Below are 26079 nucleotides of genomic sequence, written 5' to 3'. Positions count from 1 at the left end.
TTACTGCTGCTGTAGCGGGCTTACGTAGAATTTCTTGTTAGTGTATCAGTTCTTACCACTCAAAATTTCAAAACTTTATCTGAAAACTAAAACAAGGAAAAATTTCCAGAATTAAAAAAAAAAAAAAAAAAATTCTGGGTTTTCCACACATGAAAAAATTCCTGCATTTTTCTCGGAAGTCCTAGGAACACTATCCTTAGTTATCAACATAAAGTATGGTTTGAACATCACAGGAATCGACTAGGCATTAAGCTGAAGTAGTTCTGCCATTCTCAGTTGTGAACCAGTTGATGCAGATAGTTATGGAGGACCTAACATTAACATTGAATCAAAAGCAACAGAGCCATTTTGTATTTATCACATGCACAAAATTTTGTGAAAGTGACACATTATTTAGGCAAGATAAAATATACATATTACATGTGAGTCTAATATTATATTTGTACTTATCCCAGTATTTGAGTATGACATGCTTTCACACTGTAGGTCATATTCCATTCTGGCTGTGTCAGTCAATTCACATGCTGAAGAAAGCCAGAAGTACACTGCTTTCTATTCCAGTTTCCAGCTGGATCACACTTTCAACTTATTTAAGGTTAACCAAAAACAATTTCATTTCATTATGCTCAAAACATCTGATTACTCTCTGGTAGCCCCTGTAACTTCAAACACACTTTTTTCATAGTCACTTTGATTTAACTGAACTTCTGTTTGTTTGCAATGTTAAAAGCTTTTTTTGAACTTTGGATGCATCGATGTTCCCATAGCACCTTCCTCTTTCAGTGAATTATAATGCATTTTTACCATGATTCGCTATACTGGCTGATAAATACTCATCAAGTAAGTGTGGGAAGATAGGATTTTGGCATTGAAATGGAATGTTACGTTTTATTTACACACAATATCTGTGACTGACTTTTGATCAGATTCAATTGTATACAAGATGTATACAAGGATCTTTGAAGAAATTACACCCAATAGCAGTAAAGATCCAACCTTCCAAAGCAGATTGAAATTAGCTGAGAGGGCGTAGTTGGACTTTAGCTCCAGCTGTCATTGAAGGAATATAACTGCTTCTATTGTGTGGAGGAGTTAGGGGATGCACTACCTATGGTTTGCAGTACAATACCAGAGCGAAAGTGCACTATGACCTGTTGCTACATTGCATTGAGTTGAAGTAGTACCTCCCTGTGCTTATTAAAGGAATCTGGTCTGAGGGACAATACCCTGATCATTGGAGGGAAGCAATAATGATCCCTGTCCTGAAACCTAGGATGGATCATACAAACCCAGGTAGTAATGGGGAGGAGATGATAGGACAGTCATCTCCTCCCCTTTTTCATCTCCCACCCTTTTTATGTGCCTCTCACTGGGCATTTAGTTCAAATTCTGCAAGGGTGGTGATAACCATATCATTGCATGCTCTGAAACAAAAATTGTCAGCATTACTCTTGTAATACAGTTCGCTATGAGCTTATCAGATAGAACCAAGAACTTATTTCCACATATAACATGTACGAGACAGCTTACAAGTATGAGAGGACAAGAGTCAGGGTGATAAGAAGCATGGAATAATCTAGAACTCTCAAGTCAAAGAATAACTAGGGTAATATATTGGAACTGCAATTTCTTGGAATGTTTAAGCATCACTGTACACTTGCGCGGGCAGAATGAGCAGTACATGACATTGCCTCCACAGTGCTAATGGTATAAACTTTGTGTATCTTTGAACATGCATCACCACTGCTTTCTTGAAACTTAATGTTATGGTAGTGGAGTCAGTGATTCCAATTCCAGTGGATGTAATGTACCAATCTTTGGCCTCATTTTCTTCATCGAGTTGTCTGGCATCCATTGTGTCTCACGGTGACTGGTGCCCTGGAATATTTTCTGGCACTGCATTCTCATCTTTTGCTTGTGTGGATCCTGTGATGTTTGCAGTGTGCAGTGCATCGAAAAATGCAGGCTTGAGTTGGTCTAGTGCTATGGTAGTAGGCAGACCATTGATTCTAATTTGGAATGTGTTGTTGCTTCTGCTTGTCTCCAGATAGAGTCCATCAGATGGTGGTTGAATGACTTGCATACTGCATCACTACATCAGAAAATTGGTGTGCAGTTATCAAGAGCTGTGAACCCCAAACTGACTTCTGCGTGCCGTTGACCTAAGTTGGTTTCTGTGCTCCGTTAATCTGGTGGCAAAGTCTGGTGCTGTGCATGAATTCTCTTGTCAGATATAATGTTTGCCCATATACTAATTCTGCTGCCATAGACTTCAGATAGCTTTTGAATGCTTTGGAAAAGTAAGCCTAAAGTTGTCACCCCTGAATCTGGGAATCCTACTATGAAATAATGTTTGTATTATGGTTCCAGCTGTGATGTCTTTGACGGGGAATGCTTCAGGCCACTTGGTGAATTAATCCACAACCATGAGACAATAATTGTAGCCATTGGAGACTGTGAGTGGGCCTACAGTATCAGCGTGCACACGTTTGCAATGTTGATTAGGTGGTAGAAATGCGCGTAACGGTGGTCTGACATGTTGTGTTATCTTGTTCCTCTGACACTCTGTGCATTGTTTGACAAAAGTTTTGCAATCTGCTTGCATTCCAGGACAAAGCTTTGCTTGACCAATCTAAGATGACCTCATACTTCTGGATGTGCCAGATTGTGTACCGATGCAGTTGCTTGTGTTCAAAATTGTTGTCACAAATGGATGTGCTTTCACTCCTAACAGATCACAATATAATTTTACATTTACTTCAGGCATCACGACACAGTGCAGCCTCAGTCCTCCCAGTTGTTTCAGTAAATCACATAACTCCTTGTTACGTTATTGGCCTGTGTGAAGGCATCAAGATCAATAATGCTGTAGCATATACAACTTCTACATGCAAGAGAGCATCCGCTGATGCATTCAACTGCCCTTGTACATAGACAATGCAGGTAGTGAATTGGCTAATGTAATCTAGATGGCATTGCTGCTTCGAAAATGCTTTCTCCGGTTTTATAGTGAAAGCATAAGTTAGCAGCTTGTGATCTGTATAAATAGTGAACAGTCGACCTTCTAATGGATGCCTGAACTTCTTGACAGTGGCATATAGTTCGCAATCACATGTTTTCCAACACTGCTGTGAAGGTGACAACAGAAGAACACAGTGGGCTGCCGAAAATGCTCAACCTGCTGTTAGAGTACAGCACCAACAGTGGTAGATGAAGCATCAACCATAAGCGCTAGTGGAGCTTGTGCCAAATGTGCAACCTCTGCAGTTAATGCTTTCACAGCTTGAAGAGTGTCATCCACCTATGTTGTCCAATGCACATTGGCATTTGGCTTTGGAGCACCTCTAAGAAGTTCATTCAGGAGGGGAGTTATCAATGCATGATTGTATATGAATGTTTGATAAAAATTTATGACAACTAGAAAACAGCTTACCTATCTGATTGTAACAGGGTGAGGGTATTTGCTTATGGCTCCTACCTTATCCTGTGGCAGTCGAATACCATGCTAATCTCCCATGCAACCAAGAAATTGCACCTCTCTCACTTTAAAAGTACACTTTGAAGGATTAATTACCAAGCCTTTTGTGCATTTGCTATAAAATACCTGCGCCAGATACTGAAAATTTTATTCTTCTGATGCAGGCATCTCCAGTATGTCATCTATATAGACACAACAGAAGTCTAAGTCCCTAGTGATCTCATCCATGAAATATTGGAATGTTTGTGCTGTGTTGCATCCTAGTGAACTCAAATAGGCTGAACTATGTTGTCGCTGCTGTTTTGTGAATATTTTCTGTAGCAACAGGGATATAACAGTATGCCTGGACAAGATCAGTGGTTGATAATAGTCTTACCATGAACACTGGAAAAAAATTCTTCTATGTGTGACATGGATACCAAACCAGGATGATCCTCGCATTGAGATGACAGTAATCGCCACATGGATGCCATCCATTCTTCTTCTTAGGTATCACATGGATTGTAGCCACCCAGCTGCTATACAGAAAGCTGCAAATGGCGTGTGGCAGTATGCTACAGAATTCCTGCTTCACAACTTTCAACTTCTCTGACATCAAATGTTTAGGGCAAGTGTGAGATGGTGGGGCTGGAATGGTGAAAACATGATGCACCATTGTGTGTTTAAATGGTGGAGAGTAGATGATTGTTGAGTGATTCCAAGAAAGCCATTCAGTAATCTTGTGTGCCGCATATTTCCTGCGACAGTATGTACGATCTTCCGGGTGACACAACATGCCTTCTCTGGAGTATTCAGGTTTGTAATTGAATCAATCAGCTGCTGGAATAATAGGTTAGGTATCAAATCATAAAAGGATAAGAAATTGGTTCCTATCATAGGGTGTGATGTATCAGCTACTGTGAACTGTCTCTCAAATGTACACTGTTGTCAGAGGTTAAGCAACAATGTAACCCAACCGAATGTTTTAATTTTAGCCATTAGCAGAAAACAGATAAGTCATTGCAGCTCCAGCATGGTAGACAAGTTGCCCTAGTCTGATGCTTCTGCCCCCATCTCCACTAGGTATTGTAACTTCGTGTTGTGCTCTATGACAAAATGTCGGCATATACTGCTGGTAGAAGTAGTTGTTACTGCAATGGTTTCCACGTGCACAGTGGTGTACATTCATGTGTCATTGCTGCTGAGCGTTGTGTAATATCGAAAAATACTTGGTGCTGATGGTGAGAGGCTGCGACTTCGTGACAACTGGTGGTGCAGTTGCTGATGGGTGTGCATAATTTGTAATATGGCTACTTGTATGGTAAGTTCCACTAATTGTGACTGTAGCAATGCTAATGCCACTACAGGCACATTCTTTTGTCATGGTGTCAGTGTTGATACATTTGTTGCACGATATTTGTTGACGATCCTGTCCACTGTCTGAGCTAATGCATTTAGATTGTCCACGCACACCATCAGAATTTTTTTGAGTGTCTAAGGGTAATCGGAATACCAAATATTGCACAGCACATCATTGCTCACTGTGTTGCTTACCAATGTGTGCAGACAGTGAAAAGTTGTGACTGGATGTGATTGCTCAGCTCCTCAGTCTGCAGAAGCTTCTCTATTCACTTTGTCTGTGATTGTGACAGACATGTCATCAGTGAGTTCTTGATTGATTCATGTACGAGACTTGTTTTTTAAGTGAGTACCGTTTTGCCACACCTCGGGCGCAGTGGTGCGGACGGCGTTCTGCGCATGCGCACTGCGTACCTACATCTGTTGTCTATGCACTGACACCATTACAGTCTGATTCTTCCTTGTTTACATTGTGTACTGAGTGTTTAAGATACTTCTGATAATCGTGAGTCCCGCTGACTGTGAAGTATGGGCTGTTATAAGATTTCTTAGTGCTAAAGGCCTAAAAGTGATCGATATTCATCATGAGATCTGTGCAGTTTATGGAGAAAACATTATGAGTGATGGAATGGTAAGAAAGTGGGTGAGAGCGTTTAAAGATGGCCACACAAATGTGCATGATGAACAATGGAGTGGGCGTCCTTCGGTCGTTGATCACATCTTTTCAATGGGAAACTCCAGATTATCCTCTGTACAGCCCTGATCTTGCGCCCAGTGACTACCATCCATTCCTGCACCAGAAGAAACACCTGGGCAGTCAGTGTCTTCAAGACGATGACGAAGTCAAAACAGAGGTGATGCAATGGTTAACAAGTCATGCGGCAGACGTCTATGAGGAGGGTATTCAAAAAACTGGTACAATGTTATGACAATTGCCTCAATATTGACGGAAATTATGTAGAAAAGTAGATTAAGATACAGGCTTTCATGTAAAAATAAAATTATTGAGATATCTTATCACGTCTTTTTTTAATTTCAAAACGGTACTTAAAAAACACGCCTCGTAGTTCGGTGTCTGGCAGGCCAACTAGAATATCCTGTACTTCTGTGGCTAGTCCTCCACAAGGGCTGCAACCACATACCTATATTTCATATTGTCTGGTGATATCTGCACAAGGACGAACTGGCCTTCAAGTTGCATGAACCGTAACACAACATTGTGTTGCCAGAATGGTTTAATTGTAACTGTATTAATTGTGCTGCTTGCAGCTGGTTCTGTGGTGACTAGTGAATTGTACATTTTCATGAGAGAACATGCACAGCTTGTGCAGAAGTGACAGATATTCGTGTTACAATGTGACGCTGAAACGGCATGTTGCGTTGTAGTGCTATCTCGTCGGGTTCACCAGGTATGTGGATATCAGATAGAACGAGACATTTATTTCCACATTAACATGTTCAGAGCAGCTTACAAGTATTAGAATGTAAGAGTCTTAGTGATAAGAAGTATGGAATAATCTATAACTCTCAAAACTGAGTAACGAGGATAATATATTGGAACTGCAGTTACGTAGAATATTTGCATATCGCTGTACATTCGCACATGTGGAATCAGAATGAGACACTCCTGTCTGCACCCTCCATAGTGCATTAATTTCTGTTGCAGCTGCAGATTCAATTTTTGTTTGTTCTAAATGTTTCAGCCATTATTACTGTTACACATGCTAAAATTTCTGAATGTAGTCTTCAGTTGTTCCACCCATAGTTTTTTATAGTACATTTTTGTTTGCCTTATTTCTAAATCCATGTGACAGGGCAGATCCATGTGGATGGAGTAATTGCCATGTGAACCTCTAGTAGCTGGCTTTTTTTAAAACTGTTATTTTGCTTCATTTCTCTGGAAATTTCCATTTGCAGTATCCAAGAAGCTATTATCTTCACATGAATTATGGAACTTTTTCTCTTTCTTACTCTTTTAAATGAGAGGCATTCTCAAAATTTCAAACCTCTTAGCACAGACTAGAGTATTTGGGGACAACTGTATTTGTTGTCTCTAAAATACCCCTCCATTTTTACAGACAAATTGCTACAGAACAGGAATTTGAGTGTAGCGTCTCATTATTGAGTCTATTGCTGTGACTAGCATGGCCTTATTTGGTGATAAGAGAAAAAAAAAAGTGCAACTAGTGCACAATTCTGAAGCAGAAGACCATGCCAAATTATACTCTTATGCGCAATGAATTAAACATGTCTGCCAGGAAGTATGTAGCATCCCATTTTGCCCTGATGAGGGCATAGTCATCAGGGTGAGAACCCCATGGAAACACCATGAGTATTGGGAGCCACCCTCATCCACAATTGCTGTTATAACCCACTGAAATCAGTCTGAACTGGCCAAAGACTTGCAAATTTAACTTGATGCCATCTCTAATGTGCAGGTCAGGTGCCCTCGGGATAGAATGGGGCTCTGTAGCTAAGCAAGAGGTAGCATCTTGTGTGGATTTCGACATACCTATACCTGTGTTCAATCTGTACTAACATATACCAACGCAGCCAATCTTTTTCTGGTATTCCTGTACTCATGCTGATATCTGTGATGTGTGGTGAGCAGATTTATATAAATGGAGGAAGCAGGTGCGGTTCGAGTTAAAGGCTCTGAGGTGGAGCCACCCCAAAATATATGCATTTAAAGTGTTTCCCACATGGATTTAAATAATGACAGTCAGTGTGTTTTGAAACTGTTGAGACTGAGTGATTTTTTTTTTTTTTTTTTTTTTTTTTTTTTTTTTTTTCCGAATAGGTAGTAGTTAGTCTTAAGGTTGTACCTGGAAATGCTGGTTTGCTCCATGTAGAAGTAGTTTTGGGACACGCCTTCTATGGAGAACAGCATCTATGGGACTCCCGAAGGTTCCTGTTCATTCAGCCTAGAGGTGTTCTACCAACCTCCACCTGATTTTCACGTTCCACAGCTTACAGTGAAAGGGGATCGACAGAACAGCTGAAGCTTTGCTATTGAATCCCCTGTGTTCTATATCTTTATTATTTTGTGATGTATCGTTAATCAACATTTAATATTAATTTTTTGATAGTGTTGAATATAATTTCTTGTTTCTGGCATTGGCAGTTCCATTTGCCATAAGAAAGGCATGCAAGTTTGTAAATGTGTTGCTAGAGTGCATTAGAATATGGCAACAAATGTGGCACTACCTAGTGAGAGTTTCAAAAATGATTAAAAGAAATAAGCACATAAAATATGTCCTGTTACCTTTTGTTGCTAAAATTTACTTGCCTTCAGAAGGCTTTTACGGGATAAAGTGTGTTATAGCAAGTTTATTTTTGTTGATGTATTGTGGTAGAGTTCTGTTTTCTTGTCTAACTGTTGCATACCATGAGTCTGAAAACAGCATAGCATGAAGTAAGTATGCAATTTATTAGGGAAAAGATTTGGAACATGGCCTTAGGGAGAAGTAGTGCACTCCAGCCTGATCTATACATCAACAACAAAAACAATGAAAATCCGATACCAAAAATTACAAATTTTGCAGTGATCTTTAATGCAGTGTATCACGTTAACTGCATATTTTCATAATACATAAGTACAAATATGAAAACCAACAAATGCAGCTTGTTAGCTTTGCAAATACTTAAATCAACTTGGCAGGGGGCTGCTTGATTTCTAGCTGGCAGCCAATCAACGCATAGCACATGTCATGTCATGGAACATTACTGTTCTGTATCACGATCTTGTAAACACTGTGGATTGAACAAACATGAAAAACTTAAAACTTCTCAATTTTAGAACTGAAAACATGAATAACATCAAGCATGCAATTCCTAACTTACACCTCAAACTCTAATATGCATGGTTTTTAGTACAATTTGTTGTGATAAAGTGAAAGAAATGTGACAGTGGCAACTAAATATGCTACATATAGATCTCTTCTTGGAGTTAGCTTATAGTGTTATGCAGTAGTGGATTATGAAAATAAGAGACACAGCCAGCAAACTTTTTAGAGAGCTTTCCTCAACATGGAAATTATGAACTGTGCCAGGAGGAGGGAACTTAAATGTATCTCATGTATGGGGAATATGTTTCTGTGTGGTGAGGCTACTCACAGGTAGTTGTTGTCCTATATGAAATTGATGAGTTATTGTTTTCCTTGCACATTTGTCTGCTATTATAATCCTTGACAGTGGCTACATCATCAGCATGTTATTGCTCGTGGCAGTTGATTCATGTGGCTCTCTGGTGGTGGTGGTGGTGGTGGTGGTGGTGGATGTTTTCCACAAATTGAAGTGTACATGCTAGCATATGAGAATCCCAGTGATAGTACAACTGAAGCTGAAGTATCCTGTGTATCAGGCACTCATGGTTAGATGTGTTGATTTGAAGGGTTTTCACAATCTGCACTTGACTATTTTGCCAAAAGGCAATAAAAGGTTTGACAACATCCCAAATATGTGACATATCAAACCATTCCTTTCACTGTGACTGTGTGTGGTCTCTCTCCACTACAGCAGCTAGCTTATCAATTACTTATGACTATAATTACTAAGGAGACTCTGTAATGTATTCTCTTGTGTGCTCAAGATTTTATAATGCTTGCTTTAAGCATTTAAATGGAGTTAATTGTCTCATTATTTTTATAAATGTAGAACTCATATGTAGGAGGGTGATGATTCAAATCCTTGTTCATCCTTTCAGAGTTAAGTTTTCTATGATTTTTTCGTATGTCATTATCTGTATGTGTGTTAGTGTTTTTGATTTTCAGAGTAATTTCTAAGTAGGTCCATTGTGTGATTAGTTGTGATCAGATGATAAATTTAAATTGTAAAACTTAGATTTAGTATTTAGCACATTAATAATAAAGCTATTTTTTGTGTGCTTAAAAAGTAATTTGTTTTTAATTTGTATATTTTCAGGGAGCAGATATATTTAAAGCTAAAGTAAACATAGAAGTTCAATGGACAACAGAACCTGTGATTGCAGCTATTGAAAGAAATGGAGGTGTGATCACAACAGCATTTTATGATACACACAGTTTGTGGGCAGCAATAAACCCAGAAAAATTCTTTATGAAAGGTATCTATGACTCGATCTCTCTAAAGTTGTGATAGATGTAGTGAGTGGGGGTGTACAAGGGTTAACAGTGTCTGTACTGATTAAGTTGCAGCCCATTGTGTAACGGTGTTAAAAAACGAAGACTTCAAACACTGAACTTTTGAAGGCAGTATTTCACTCACTGGAAATGGTCAGTGAACAGGGTGAAGCCGAGAGCAAACAAAGTAACTTACAATGCAGACTCAAGATACTTTTTATACATGCCCTTGAAACAATGAATAGAATACAAAAAAAAAAGCAGGGTTCCGATACTTTTTCTCTCTCACAATCACACATTTACACATCCTGCTTTTGTTTCATTGTTTTTCTCTTGTAAATTAACTTGTAGGCTGACTTCTGGTTTGAAGGTTAGTCCCACACTGTCATGCAAAACAAATAGCAATGAAAGGCGTGATTGCCAAGTTGGAGTAGGTTGCCACTGATATTACCTACATAGCTGATTTCATAGAATGAAGTTCTGCCTTCATAGTGCAGCAAGTTGTATTGTATTCACCATAGATGGTAACTCAGATTTTTCATACAAAGGCAGAACTTTGAGAACTAAAGGCAGCATGACAATAGGTCCGATTTGTACCAGATATAGATACTGCTAAGACTCCAATAGCACTGCAGCAATGTGTACCTTTCAGTCTGCAGCAATGTGTGTGCTGTTTTTAAACTTCCTATCGGATTCAAAGAGTGCACCGGATTTGTAACTCAAACCCAGAACATTGCCATCATTGGGCAATGCTCTTACTAACTGCACTGTCCATGTAAGACTCATGAGCAGCCCTTACAGCTTTACTTGAACCAGTAAGGCTCACCTACTTTCCAAATGTTATTGTTAGAATACTAGTCTGGTACTCAGTTTTACTCTGAAAGAAAGTTCCAAAACAACACAGGCTCTGCTGCAGAGCGAAAGATTCTTTCTGAAAACCACCACTTCCTGCTGCCGCTCCCCCCCCCCCTCACCCCGGCTGTCGCTAAGCCATTTCTCAATATCCTTTCTTCCAGAAGTGCTAGTCCTACAAGGTATGCCGGAGAACTTCAGTGAAGTTCAAAAAGTAAGAGATTAAGAGATGAGATACTATGAGGGAGGATACAAGTCATACTCGGATAGCACAGTAAGTAGAGGATGAACCTGCAAAAGGCAAATTGTGTTTCTCTGTATCAGTGTGACAAGTGCAACAAGACTAAGATCTCACCTGTATTCCAAAACTCTGCATGCTACAAGCCATTTACTTGAATTTTGTATTATTTTTAACTTTTTATATTTATACTGTGTAATGGAACATGACAGGCACACCAGCAGTAAGTCAGCTGATAACCAAGAATGTTACCCATAATATGTACGCAACACAAGTACCACATATATTGTGGTTTCAGCACCATTATTAGTTCAAAATTGATGCATGAATCTGTCTTTATTAATCCAATTTTTGCTTGAATGCAGACCGTTGTTGGACAGCATTTATGACACAATGTCATACATGTAAAAGTATGCAGCACAGATGTAAGCATACTTCAGCACTATTAGAATATATGACTACTTTCGATATTGAAATACGACTTTCCTGCCGCGCGCGCGCGCGCGCACACACACACACACACACACACACACACACACACACACACACACACACACACTCTCTCTCTCTCTCTCTCTCTCTCTCTCTCTCCCCTCTATTACAAAGAAAAGCAGCACTAAAACATCAGAGTAAGTAGTCTTAATATAGAATATCACTGAGGTTACTGGTAATTAGATTTATCAGTGATTAACATAAGTAGTGATTGCATAGTTAATTTAGGCTATGGTGCTAATGAGTGAGGCCAATTAAAAATGATGACTTTGTTACATTAAAAAAATTGTAACAATTCAGTGACATTATAAACATTAATCATACATAAGGGTAAGTTGCGTAATTTAGATATTAAGCAAATTGCACGTCACTCAGATTGACTTTTACTTACGTTCTGTTTATTCCTCACCCAAAGACATGTAGTGTGAGGCACTGAAATGATCAGCGCGCTGAGATGCTTACCTTGAATATCTGGCTGATCAGGTAATACACAGTAATAAAAGTACACTCATGAATATGTAGTTTTGCAGTGGTAGCACAACAAGCTCTGGAAGGGATAGGGTTATGCAGACAAGTGAGAGTGGAGAGCTGTGCCCTCAGCCGTGGATATTTTTATAGTGAGCAGTTTTCAGTGGTAGGCCAGGAGCTGGTTAGTGTGTTTTCGGGTTCAGGCATTTTTTGCTTATCTACTTACTTTCAGTGTCCTGGTCACCAACTAGAGCATATTTCCAGTAATCGGCCAAATGGATGGCTTTGTCATTTGCTATAATGAATGTGCTAGTTCTACCTGTTTTTGGCGATATCATTAGATGATGTTGATCTTCTGTTGCAAACATTTACAGGAGTCACTCACTTTATGTCTCCCTTTTCTCTGTTTGATATTACACCATGTGCCCTTAGTTCTTAAGTGGTTAAGAACCCACCAAAGTCAGAAATGTAGAAGATTCCCAACAGCCAGCTGTTCTTCAGGCTTTATTAGCCTCTGATTAACACAGTTTTGCAATAAATTTTCTTCGCCCCAGGGGGGCCATAGTCCTTTTGTGGGTACGTGTGTGGCGCGCTTGGGGCTCCGAGCTGTTGCAGTCTCCCTTCCTTTCCAGGCTGCATTACCATCCCCGTTCCTCTCCCTCCCTATCCTTACTCCTTTGTCCCTGCCCCCTCTTTTCCCTCTTAGTGCACTTATTTATGTCAGCCTGGCTATCCTCCTGGCTTTGTTTTCATCTGTGCTATTGTTTAGTTTGCTGTTTTCATCTCCTTTTTTTGGTCCCCTTGGCGTTTGACCTCCATTCCCAAAATTTTCAGTTCAGTGTGAGCCATTTGGGGACGAACTCCCTACCTAACTTCCATGGTGCAGGTTCCTCTCCCCCTCCCCTCCCCCTCCCCCTTCCACTTCCCTTTGCACCCTGGCCCCCCTCCAGCTAAGTCGCCAGCATGGTAGCCAGTCCGTGTGCTGGGGCTGTTAAGTACCCACTTGGCTGAGCCCCCCTAAAACCACAGGGATCACACTGCTAGTATCCGAGCTGTTAATGCCTTGTGTATGCCAAGGATTCGATGCTCATCACTTTGGGGCACCAAAACTCCCGACAATGGCCGCCGTGCCAGACAGCTCTTGCTGTGGCTGGGTGGTGCCCATAGTGTGAGCCCCTGATCGGAGTGGGTGGTATAAGGGTGGACGCCTTGTGCATGAAGTGCCAAAAGCTTCACTATACTGGCCGTCTCTAAGAGTGATAGAAGACATGACACTCCTCCTTCTGATCCTTCGGCCTTACCCTCCCTGGCCACCCCCTGGGAGGAGGGTCAAGCTCGCCGGCTTGTGTTGAAACCTTTCCCTCGTTACCTGGTTTGTACCAGGACGGATGGCGGAAGTTTTGCCATGACAAAGCCTTTGTTTTTCATGTAGACGATTGAAGATAAGTATGGCGAAGTGCAATCGATGGGTAAAATGCGGTACGGTGCTTTGCTCATAAAGACATCTTCTGCTGCCTAATCTGATGACCTGCGTGCTTTTGACTGTCTCGGTGACGTCCCAGTCTGTCACGCCCCACCAATCTTTGAACTGGGTACAGGGCATTATTTTCCACTGAGATCTTCTTCTCCAAACTGAAGAGGAGCTCTGTGCTAACCTCGAGCGAGGGGTTCATTTTATCCGCCGTGTGCACCGAGGCCCTCCAAACAATCCCACCGCTACTGGTGCCTTTATCCTGGCCTTCAAGGGGGATGTCCTCCCAGAGAAGGTCAAGGTAATGGTGTATCAGTGTGATGTAAAACCTTATATTCCACCACCAATGAGATGCTTAAAATGCTTACGGTTTGGACACACATCTTCCCGTTGCACCACTGATCCCCCTCTGTGGTGACTGTGTTCCCCCACCAGTGTGTGTAAATTGTCATGGACAGCATTCTCCACGCTTCCCTGTATGCCCGGTGTTTGTTAAAGAAAGAAGGATTCAAGAGTACAAAATCTTAGGTCAGCTCACCTACACTGAGGCTCGTCAAAAGTATGACCGGCTCCATACCATGTCTATGTCTTCTACTTTTGATTCCATTACGTCTATTCCCCCTCCTACCCCTTCCTCTTCCCAACCCCACCCCATTCACCCCATGCCGTCACCCTCCCCCTCCCCCTCCCCCTCCCCCTCCCCCTCCCCATCAGTACCCATACCCATCCCTTCGGGTGCTGCTCCCCCTCCCCCACCGGAGAAGTGCTCCCCTTTTTCAGCAGCTGCCGGTACTGGAGCTCCCTCCCAGGACTCCTCTTCCTGACAACCCCCTGAATGGCGATATACGACTCCACATTGGCAGTGTGATCCCCGGCCGGTGGGCAACAAGATTGTCCGATGTAATTCCGTACCCGCCCTCGCTGAAGTCTGCCCTTCTCTTTCTTCCCAAGAGAAGAAGCAGAAACGCAAGAACAAGAGCAAGGCCCCTCTGGTACCCCCTGAGGTCCAGCCTTCCCCTCCTCCAGTCAATGAACCAATAGTGTCTAACCACACCTATATGGATGTTACCACATACTTATCGGTGACAGATGGCGACTCGGCGGCGTGACCGACTCTGGTCCGTTGGCTTCCCATTTGGACTCTGGCTTGAGAATCCTCCAGTGGAACTGTAATGGGTATTTGCATCACCTTCCAGAATTGCAGCCCCTTCTTTCCTTCTACTCTGCCGCTTGTATTGCACTCCGGGAGACCCATTTTGTCAATTCTTACTCACCCGCGCTTTGTGGGTTCCACGCTTTGTCGGAACCGAATTGGCCCCTTACGGGATTCTGGTGGTGTTTGCACCTTGGTCCGCAAGGACATGGTTAGTAAATGGGTTCCCCTCCATACCACTCTGGAAGCCATTGCTGTCAGGGTCCATCTGGCCACTCACAATCTGTAATCTCTACCTCCCACCTGACAGGCCACCCATATCCCACGCCCTTACCACCCTTCTTCAACAACTCTCTTCTCCCTTCCTGTTATTAAGGGACTTAAATGCTCACAACCCACTTTGGGGTAGTCATATGACTACTGCCCTGGGCAGGACAGTTGAAGCTGTTCTGGCAGGACTTGACCTCTGTTTACTAAACACAGGTGTTCCCATACACTTTAGTGTGGCACACAGCACTTTCTCTACCAGTGACCTCTCCATCTGTAGTTCCATCCTTCTTCCCTCCATTTAGTGGGGACTCCATGATGACTTACGTGACAGCAACCATTATCCGATTGTTTTGACCTGCCTTCAGTGTGTCTCACTCTGTCACCCTCTCTGGTGGGCCATCTCTAAGGCTGATTGGGATTACTTCTCCTCTGCTCCCCCCCCCCCCCCCCCCCCCTGTATTGCCACATGACAGTGTTGATGAATTGACTCAGTCTTTGACTGCTGCCATTCTTTCAGCAGCTGTTCAGCAAACCCTTCTTCCTCAGGTTCCCCACGGCGGAAGATGGTCCCTTGGTGGACTCAGGAAATTGCTGCAGCCATAAAAGACCGCCTCCATGCTCTTCAACACTTCAAGTGGCACCTTTATACTGCTCTTCTTCTGGTCTTTAAATGACTCTGCGCCCGGGCCTGCTACCTAATCAAATTTCAGAAATGGATTTGCTGGGAATGATATGTAGCTGCCATGGACCACACACCCCCTCTTCACAAGTCTGGGCGAAACTCAGGTGAATTTTTGGTCACGGTCCTCCCACCGGGGTTGCAGGAATTTCTGTGCATGGTGTTGTCCTTATCAAACCGGATTTTGTACCAGAAAATTTCACTCAACACTTTGCTCAAGCTTCAGCATTGGCTCAGTATCCGCCTACATTCCTTCTCCTGAAAGTGCGCTCAGAACGACTGCCTTTGTCCTGACGCGGCTCCTGGACCTGATCGGATACGTAACCAAATGCTCCAACACTTATTGGTGGTTGGCCACCATCATATACTGACCCTCTTCAAGCGTCTGTGGAGTAAAGGAGTCTTTCCTACCCAGTGGCAGGAAAGCATTGTTGTTCTGGTGTTCAAGGCAGGGATGCCATCTCTTCAGTTGGATAGTTAGCGTCCAATTAGCCTTACCAACACCCTCTGCAAGCTGCTTGAATGCCTGGTGTGTCAGCGGCTGTTTTGGATCCTTGAATCCCGCAACCTTTTGTCATCAACTCCAAGTGGTTTTCGCTGTAGCCGCTCTACTGTGGATAACTTGGTGCACCTGGAGTCTGCTATCCAGTTGGCTTTTGCCCATTAGTAACACCTCCTTGCAGTCTTCTTTGATCTGCATAAAGCCTATGACACCACCTGGCGCCGTCACGACTGGGGCCTTCATGGTGCTCGACCCATTTTTATCCATAACTTCCTTTCTTGTTGCACTTTTCAGGGCCAAGTTGGCTGCTCCAATAGCACTCCCCACCGGCAAGAAAATGGGGTTCCACAGGGTTCCGTGCTGAGTGTCCCTCTTTTTCATAGCCATTAATGGTCTGGTGACAGCTGTTGGGCCGACAGTGGCCCCCTCTTTGTATGACGACAATTTTTGTATCCATCTCGCTTCCTCTGTAAGGGGTGCTGCAGAACGCAATCTGCTGGGGCACTTGTAGACTCTCTCCCATGGCTTTCAGTTTTCGGCGGCCAAGACATGTGTCATGTATTTCTGCCGTTGCCATACCGTCCATCCCCATCTGGCACTGTTCCTCGATGGCCAACCCCTCGAAGTCGTGGACACCCACTACTTCTTGGGTCTGGTCTTCGATGCCCGGTTGACAAGGCTCCCTCATCTTCGCCAGCTGAAGAGGACATGCTGGTCCCATCTCAATGTTCTTAGGTGTCTGTGGGTGCAGACCGCCTGGAGTGCAGACCACTCTGTTCTCCTAGACCCCATCCACCACTGTGGGGTCTGACTTGCGACCAGTGCCTTCTGGACTAGCCCTTTACTAAGCCTTCTCGCAGAGGCAGGGATTCCACCACTGTGAGTTTTGCGCCAACAACAGCTGATATCTTATGTGCTCTGCATTCGCTGCACCCCAAAGCACCCTAATTATGGTCTCCTTTATCCAGATACGGATATCACCCTGCCTTTTTTCTGCTGTCTCCTCAGTTCTACTGTCTCCTCAGTTCATTCCAGGGTTCAGAAGTGATTAATACTGATGGCTCCATGGTTTCTTGCTGCACTGTTTTTGCTTACACCTATGCGCGACGCACAGAACTTTGTTCCTTGCCTGATGGCTGTAGTGTTTTTACTGCATAATTGGTAGCCATCTTGAGCGCACTGGACCATATATGCTCCTGCTCAGGTCTATCCTTCACTATCTGTAGTGACTCATTGAGCGGTTTGCACACTATCAGTCAGTGCTTCCCTCGCCACCCATTGGTCATCGCTGTCCAGGACTCCCTTTCTCTCCTCGCTCAACGTGGATGCTCAATGGTTTTCATTTGGACCTCAGGCGATGTTGTGATTCTTGGCAATGAACTTGCCGATCGACTGACTAAGTTACCTACTACCAGGCCATCTCTTGCTATTGGCATTCCGGAAATAGTCATTCACTCAGCATTATGTCATCAGGTTTTTGGCCTTTGGTATGCAGAATGGCACGTACTTTCTTCGCCAAACAAGCTCAGGGCGATTAAGGTTTCTACAACTCCGTGGCAGTCCTCCTCCTCTTGGGCCTCTCGTAAGGCCTCTGTTGTCCTGTGCCGGCTCTTCATCGGCCATACTGGGTTGACTCACGGTATCTCCTCTGTTGTGAGGACCCCCTCTCTGTTGTTGTGGATCGATGTTGACTGTGGCTCATATCTTATTGGACTGCCCCAACTTAGCGACCCTGCGGGACTTCTAGCTTTCCAGACTCACTACCTCTGATGTTGGCTGACAATGCCTCAATGGCGGATCTCGTTTTACATATTATCCGTGATTTGGGTTTTTATCGCTTTATTTAAGGGAGGGACCTTCTATCTTATCGGTGAGTTGAGGGGATGGCAAGTCCTCTTGCTCCCCCCTTTGCCCCAACTGAATTGGCTTCAACTGGGCTTGGTGGTTTGCCCTGGCCCTCTGCCTTCCCACTCCTTTCCTTGTGGGGTCTGTTATGTCTTGAGCATCTCTCTTGTCTCCTGTGCTTCTTCCTTCATGCCCCTGTCATTAGTCACTTTCTTTTCCTCGCCTCTTCTTCTGTCCTTTTCCTTCCTTCCCTGTCAATAGTTTATCATTTTATGGATATTGTAGTTCCCACTTTTAATGTGTGATTTTATCGGTTTTAGTTAATCTAAGGTTGGAGGAACTGATGATCGCGTAGTTTGGTCCCTTCTCCACCCAACCAACCAATAAATTTTCTTACCGTAAATTGGGCAGCTCATCAAGCAGTTGGTCATTTGCACAAAACTTTTCTGGGAGTTCAGTTGGCTATTTTGTATTTGGTAGCCATATATTGGGTGCCTGTGATCATCAGGCTGCCCCCTCCTTTTGGACTCAGCTGCATCCTGCCTTCTGATTGTCAGTGGAGCTTTGCTGACAATGGGGCAACTTTTTTGGACTAGCGTTGCTTTTAGGGTGCCACCCACTATGCACACTGTCTCATTATTGGCCATGTCAACAAATTTGGGATGTGCGGGGTTGTACCAGAAAGGTGTTGCATACTCTTTTGCAGAGAAACATTGTGTTATCAGACATTTAGGTTGAACTCTCTATTTAGTGCTGATGAGTCTTTGGATGATATTATTTCTCACAGATACTTTTCCATTAACTGTTTGTGACGATGCTTCCAAAATGTCAGAGACCTTTCAAGTTGATTACCAAATACTTTGACAAGTTATCATGGTTCAACTCTTGATCTTGCTTCCAATTGCATATTTGTTTCTGAAGTGGGAGGAAGTCCCTGAGTTACAGGGATTTCGTTTGAGGAAATTTACTCTGTTGTAGACAGTTCGGTATTCGAGAGTCTGCATCAGTTTCCATTCCATTTCCTCAAATGATGTACCTTGGGTGACCATGGCAGTACCATTGGCCTATGTAGACTGTCTCATCTCAACATTTGTAGGCTGGTTGTTGCTATAGATGTTATGTAAAATTGGTAATATACTATATCACTAAAAGATAAATTCCACTTATATTTTAGCTACGTCCACTATAGTCTGTGTGGTCACTAGAATTTGCTTTCATAAATTAATGAAATAAGTTGTTCAATGTTGTTTTTCCTTACACATTCATTCTTCCATGCTTCCATTATTTACTTCCTTCATGTGTCGTACAGTATTATGCCAATATGATGACAAAGTTTGTTTTATAACGTACTTCGCCAATCTTTCTACTTCTGCTAACTTAGGGGTAACATTTTTTGTTGCTTGTCACATGACCTTAAATTGAGCCTTTATGAGTTCAATGGAATGGGAGTGGCAGAGGTGTGGTGACAGTCTGAAAACTAAATGGCCTTAATTTTTTCAAGTTCATCCATCACATATAGATCTAAACATGGTTTGTTCTGAGCCATGATATCCAACAATTTTCTATTTCTTTAGTTGCCTGGTATGGCAGTGTTTTTTGATTGTAGTCACTTGATAAAGTCATGCTTTCTGGAAGCTACTGTTTACGCCTTATTTAGAATAGTTGAGTAATACAAGGCTTTGTCCATCACTATTACTGAAGGCTTGCTCGAGTTTTTCTGAAGGCACTCTTTAAACAACTGCTGAAATGTCTCTTCATTTCCTTGTGGAACTGAGAGGTGTTCTTCAATCTAAACAACAACATACCCCAGATGTATGTGCATGGTGAAAGATCAGTCTTCTACCTTTACCGATGGGCTATGGCATGGTGCCATTACTGAATCATGTGTCCAACATATACTCACTGAACGGTTTGCATTTACCCAAGTTCTGTCAAGCCAAACAAAATCTTCAAAGTTTCCTTTCGATATTTTCCTCATAAATCAACACTGCTGTGCTACAGTATCATCTTTCTCCATTATGACCTTTCTTCCATTAATTTTTTTTATAATTTGAAACTTAAGCCATGCAGTACATTACTTGGTAACAATTTGTTGCCTCCGAAAAGTTCCATTTCTTCTAAGACAGCCTTCCTTTCTTCAATAGCAATTTTAAATGTGACGTCAAGCTGTGTCACCCTGATGATAATTGAAATTCATCACACGGTTCTCAAATTCTCTCTCGTATTTCCTAGAGTGCTTAAATGACTTGATCCTACTTAACTTTCTTCTGCTGCATACTTTTCCCTTGCTATTCTCACAACAGTATTTTGTGGCCTTTTAATGGGTCTGCAGTTCTGTCTGTCACTTTAGTGAGAGGTAGCAGGGTCCCACTATTATCTTTCTCTTATTTGGAGAATTCCCTAACATTATTGCAGTATTCACGGAGCCTGCCCCTTCAGTGCAGTGCCCTGACCACGTAAATACATGGCTCACATAGCATGCATTGTCAGACGACTTATCCCTTTCTGTCTGTGACATTTAAATATTGGGAATAAAAAGAAATAGTTCCATAATTTAGTTCGCAGCACTACACAGTAGAACTGCTATAAACCAATATAGGTTTTGAAAGTAGAGCAAAGCTGGATTTGTAGCGACAGTTTTTTTTTAAAGATCTCTTCTTAGCAGAATCTTACTGCTAAAACAAATCACATAACCATAGCCTTATATCTGTGCCCGTAATATTCTGTATTCAACTGACTCTTAAACAAAATGCTGTTTCTCTTCCTTTTTCAGAATTATTCTATCAGCCTATTTGTTGTGAATTTTTTGACAATTTTTTGCAGCTCATATATTTTAACAGCAAAAATGTCACATTAAATTCCTATTAACAATTCTGATCTGCTTCTCAAAGACTACGTGCCTAGGGTACCCTGCTAAGTTGATGATTTTGCTCTAAAATTAAATATATTTTACTTTGATATCAGCTACAGAATGATTCACATGCGCTGAGGCAAATCTCCATTGCAGTGAAGTACATTGAACAACAACTAAGACCAAAGAATGATGATTTACAGTAGTGCAGTGTATGTATTTTACAGTGTCTCTATAGTTTGATGAAACCTTCAGACATGCCCGCATGTCCAAGGAAACAGACAATACTGGAGATTGACAGCTATATTAAATTATGAAATGTATTCACATATTGGATTCCCTGCTTATAATAAGTGGTTGTCTTAACCACACTGGCTATCAAAGCACAATTCTAGGACCAATGCAAGCCCTTCATATGCCTCCATATGGAAGCATGCTGTGATAGCCGATGTGGTCAAGGCGACCACTTGCAACAGTCAGGAAATCTGGTTCAGAGTCACCATCTGGCACAAATTCTCGTATGTTATTAGTAAATCATGTAGCTGTTGTACAATCACATTTGCAAATATGTTTCATAGGATAACCATTTACATAAATTTTGACCAATATTAACTAGTGATAGCCATTAATTGTGTGATAGCATTACTATGAGGTCATAGATTCCTTAGACAAAAATAACAAATTAGCTTAAGAAAGTTTGAATGTGTATTAGAACATGCAACATTTTCATTACCAGTCCAGTGCTTTAGTCTTATGCTAATGCTTCAAACAAACAATTTAATTTCATTTAATCTTGTTAGAATAAACTATAGAATGAATGAAATCAGTATACCACATAGGGACACCATCAACTTGGCACAAAGTGACCGCATACATAGTATTAAAACTGCTCCAGTCCCATATTTCTGAGATTTTCCTTGGTTGTGAGGCAAGTGTTGAAACTGGAAAGCATGTCCAATTTATTCTGAATTGGGAATCATTATATTTATTCCACATTGTAATGAGATATAGCTTTCTTTCCTCTCTTAAAAACAATTTTGGTATGATAGCTGCCATTTGTATGTAGTAAAATATGACCGAAAATCCTGTGAATCTAATGAATCAAGTGATCACATTTTTCACTACAAGCTCCCGGAATTAACTGCTGTAGTTTTCTTAATTTCAAAACATCATAATAGTTGTGACAGCTAAAGCCAGGCTGTGGTGTTCGACTATAAGATGCAAAAGAATCGGAGTTTTTAACCAAATAGTTTTGTTGATCGCTTGATAAAAATTGCGAATATAGCATTGTTCTTTTCAATATGTTTGCGAAGAAAGTAAAACGTTTACCATAGTACTAACATCTTGGAGTATATATAGTTTTGCCTTTTTGCATAAAAATATTTTTATAGTGACACAATAGAATATGCGAAAATCACTGTATTTGGCGCTCTTCTCTACCCTTCCACCCTAGCCTCCTGCTTCACCTGCCCCATCCTGAAACATGCAGGCCACATCACGTAACAAGGCTTGTGGCAGCACAGCAGACAACACAGCCAAGACCTGGATCCTGAGAAACAGATGCTCGGTCCACACCACTTGCCTCATTAAAATGTCAGTCACAATGGAATTTTAATTGGAGCACAGAGCTAGAGCTATTCATAGGACTATGAATCACGATTGGCAGTAATTAATCAGTATAGTACATTCAGAGGGTTTTACCATTGGCTAGCAGTGCTGCTGTAACTGACGTATATTTGATGTAAGAACAAACACAAGTTAAGCTTAAATACTTCAGTGTGGACTAGAACATTGATTTTAGAAACCATCAGTCTCCTCATATTTAGATTAATTTGCAGTGGAGCATTTGGACACAACAGCTCATCATGGTAAGATTCTAGTGCAACAGGTGTAAAGTCTCCACTGAGTGAAAGGGCCATATGAGGCTGTACTTTTTAGGAATCTACCTGGGAGTAAGCAATAGCATCATGTTTAAAATGTTGATGGGAGCTTGTGAGTAGTATTTGCAGCAGTAAAAGCCTGAACCATCATAAACTTTATGCCAACTCTTGTTACAGTCTTAAAATAAACTCATTTATAGAGAAAATATAAAAAACACCGCTGATAGAAAAATTAGGCGTTGAGAACTTTCTTTTTCAGGTTGGGGAAATTAGGAAGGAGTGGGTAGTCGCTGAGACAGGGTACATCCCTCTCAGCATTGGGTTAAGTGACCACCCACTTCCCATTTTTTCCTTCCTGGAAGAAGAACATAAAAGTTCTAAAAGTAAGTTACTGTTTTCTGTTACAAATGTTTCTATCAGTAACGCTGGGAATTTGGCCTACCAAACATAAGTACTGGACAACCATTTTCTCTCATCATTTAACACACTGGCTGCCACAGATTTAGTGATGGAAGTTTTGTCATCAGGCCAGGGACACGGTGTCAAGCGTGCAGTTCCCTCAAATAAATTTTCCATATGTAAACAATTATAATAGTAAGTACATTATACAATATTGTTTGTTTTTGTATTTACAGGTGAACCTATACCGCGAAGGATGTTGCCACCTGCTGATGCAATTGAATATTATACTGACCCAGCTAAGAGGGGTTACTTGGCAGATCCAGAAAAAGTTTCATGGGAAAGATTTGTGCTGGCACAAAAATATGGTTACAAGCTTCCAGAAATTGAAAATGACCCATTGTATTCAATGTTCTGTATGCGGAAAGATCCTCGGCAGATATTCTTTGGGTTAGAGCCAGGATGGGTAGTGAACCTTCCAGATAAAGTAATTTTGAAACCAACAGATGATCAGCTGAAGGAATTCTATAAATCGTAGTTTATGATTTGAAACATCAAATGTTGCTTTCATGTTATGTGGGATGTCACTGTGTTAATAATTGATGAAACTATTATTGTAATAAAATATAACCTGTTACTTCCCATACTAATGTGTCCCATGCTGTCTTATCACAGTGTATTCTGCTCTGAGCCAACATTACCGTTGTAGCTCTGCACTCTCATTACTATTTCTGCCTCATTCTTTCTATCAACAGGATACTCAGTATTTACAAAAGTTAGCTGTGCTGTCACAAATGTGGAAAATTGACTGAAACTCTTATCAGTTGCTTTATACTAACTGGGCTATGTACACAGGGACACACTGTGCATATATGATGGCTCCAAACAGCTTGGCAAAACTGGGATGGTCATTTGCACACCTGCTAAAAATAGCTGCAGCCTTTGATGTATTTGTGGGAATAATGACTTACCTTTCATCCAGGCTCCATTGTGACCAATTTGAGAAACAAATGCAGTAGCTTACGCAACCTCTACATATTACTTCCTGACACACATGGTCATCAATAAGCCAGAGAAATTGAGTTTACATGTGGTATGAGGTTGCAAAAGTCGTGGGATACCTCCTAATATCTTGTTGGAACTCCTTTTGCCTGCCATAGTGCAGCAACTTGATGTGGCATGGACTAGCCAGCCATAATTGCAAAAGTGTTGCCTTTGTGCACAAACTGACTAATCAATTATATCCCATAAATGTGCGATGGGATTCATGTCTGGGTGGCCAGATCATTCACTCGAATTGTCCAGAATCTTCTTCAAATTAATTGTGAACAATTGTTACCCGCTGACATTTTTGGTAACAGGAAGTCCGCGAATGGCTGCAAATGGTCTCAGAGTAGCTGAACGTAACCACTTCCAGTCAATGATCAGTTCAATTAGACCAAGGACCCAGTGCATTCCATGTAAACACATCATCTCGCACCATTATGGAGTGACCACCAGCTCACACAGTGCCTTGTTGACAACTTGGCACAATGGCTTCATGGCATCTGCACCACACTCATAAACTACCATCAGCTCTTACCAGATGCTGACATTGGGACTCACCTGACCAGGCTGTAGATTACCAATTATCTAGGCTCGAACTGATACGGTCACAACCCCAAGAAAGGCACTGCTTGCAATGTCACACTGTTAGCAAAGGTAGTCTCATCAATTGTCTGCTACCATAACCCATTGGTGTCACATTTCATCTTAGTGTTGCAGTGGAATTTTTTTCACACATCCCACATTGATTTCTGCATTTATTTCACACAATGTTGCTTGTCTGTTAGCACTGACAAGTCTTCTCAAATGCCACTGTTCCCGGACATTAAGTGAAGTCAGTCATCCACTGCATTGTCCATAGTGAGAGGTAATGCATGAACTTTGGTATTCTTAGCACATTCTTCACACTGTGGCGAGCTTTGGTATTCTTAGCACATTCTTCACACTGTGGGTCTTAGAATATTGAGTTCCGTAACAATTTTTGAAATGGAATGCCCCATACCTCTAACTCCAACCACCATTACGCACACAGAGTATGTTAATCCCCGTCTTCCAGCCATTATCACTTCAGAAACCATTTCATTTGAATCACCTGAGTACGAATGACAGCTCCACCAACGCAACTACCCTTTTATACCTAGTGTAAATGGTACTACTGCCATCTATATATGTGTATATCGCTTTTCCATGACTTTCCACATCCTTGTGTATAAGCTTTTTTCGTCCTGTCCACCATTTGAAAATGGAACAATACAGGAAAGGATGGTACTGGAGATGGCTTGTTGAATACAAATGTAGCTGTACATTTACAATGGGCAATAAATATGAGGCATGGCCAGAAAGTAAGTACCATTTTGGAAAAAATGCATAAAAATAAAAATTCTTTAGCTACCCTGAAGTGCCAAAGAAACTGGTACAGGCAGGCATGTTCAAATAAAGAGATATGTAAACAGGCAGAATACGGCACTGCGGTATGCAACACCTATGTAAGACAACAAATGTCTTGCGCGGTTATTAGATCGGCTACTGCTGCTACAATTGTAGGTTATAAAGATTTAAGTGAGTTTGAATGTGGTGTTAAGCATATGAGCGATGGGACACAGCATCTCAAAGGTAGCGATGAATTGGGGATTTTCCTGTATGACCATTTCACAAGTGTACTTTGTAAATCAGGAATCCAGTAAAACATCAAATCTCTGACATTGCTGCAGCTGAAAAAATGCCCTGCAACAACAGGACCAGTGACACTGAGGAGAATCATTTAACATGACGAGTGACCCTTCCACAAATTTGCCGCAGATTTCAATGCTGGGCCATCAACAAGTCTCATCGTGTGAACCATTCAGCGAAACATCATCAATAGGGGCTTTCAGATCCAAAGGCCCACTTGTGTACCCTTCATGACTGCACGACACAAAGCTTTACACCATGCATGGGCCATCAACAGACATAGGACTGTTCATGACTGCAAACATGTTGCCTGGTCAGACAATTCTTGTTTCAAATTGTATTGAAGGGA

The 26079-nt window shown here is 41.7% G+C and overlaps 1 protein-coding gene across 1 annotated transcript in view; it reads left to right on the top strand.

Moving 5' to 3' along the window:
- The window catches only part of LOC124616676 (39S ribosomal protein L15, mitochondrial), a 61034-nt gene extending 37373 nt beyond the window's left edge, over window positions 1–23661 (top strand). The window contains exons 4-5 of the mRNA XM_047145005.1: window positions 9740–9899; window positions 23252–23661. Coding sequence (XP_047000961.1) covers window positions 9740–9899; window positions 23252–23553 — 462 coding nt within the window. The 3' untranslated portion in view covers window positions 23554–23661. The remainder of the gene's footprint in view (window positions 1–9739; window positions 9900–23251) is intronic.
- Window positions 23662–26079: the final 2418 nt, after the last annotated feature.

This window comes from Schistocerca americana, chromosome 5 (genome assembly GCF_021461395.2).
Source record: "Schistocerca americana isolate TAMUIC-IGC-003095 chromosome 5, iqSchAmer2.1, whole genome shotgun sequence".
Classification (NCBI taxonomy): domain Eukaryota; kingdom Metazoa; phylum Arthropoda; class Insecta; order Orthoptera; family Acrididae; genus Schistocerca; species Schistocerca americana.
The sequence above is the reverse complement of the archived record's forward strand: the minus strand, read 5'-3'. Positions and strand labels throughout refer to the sequence as shown.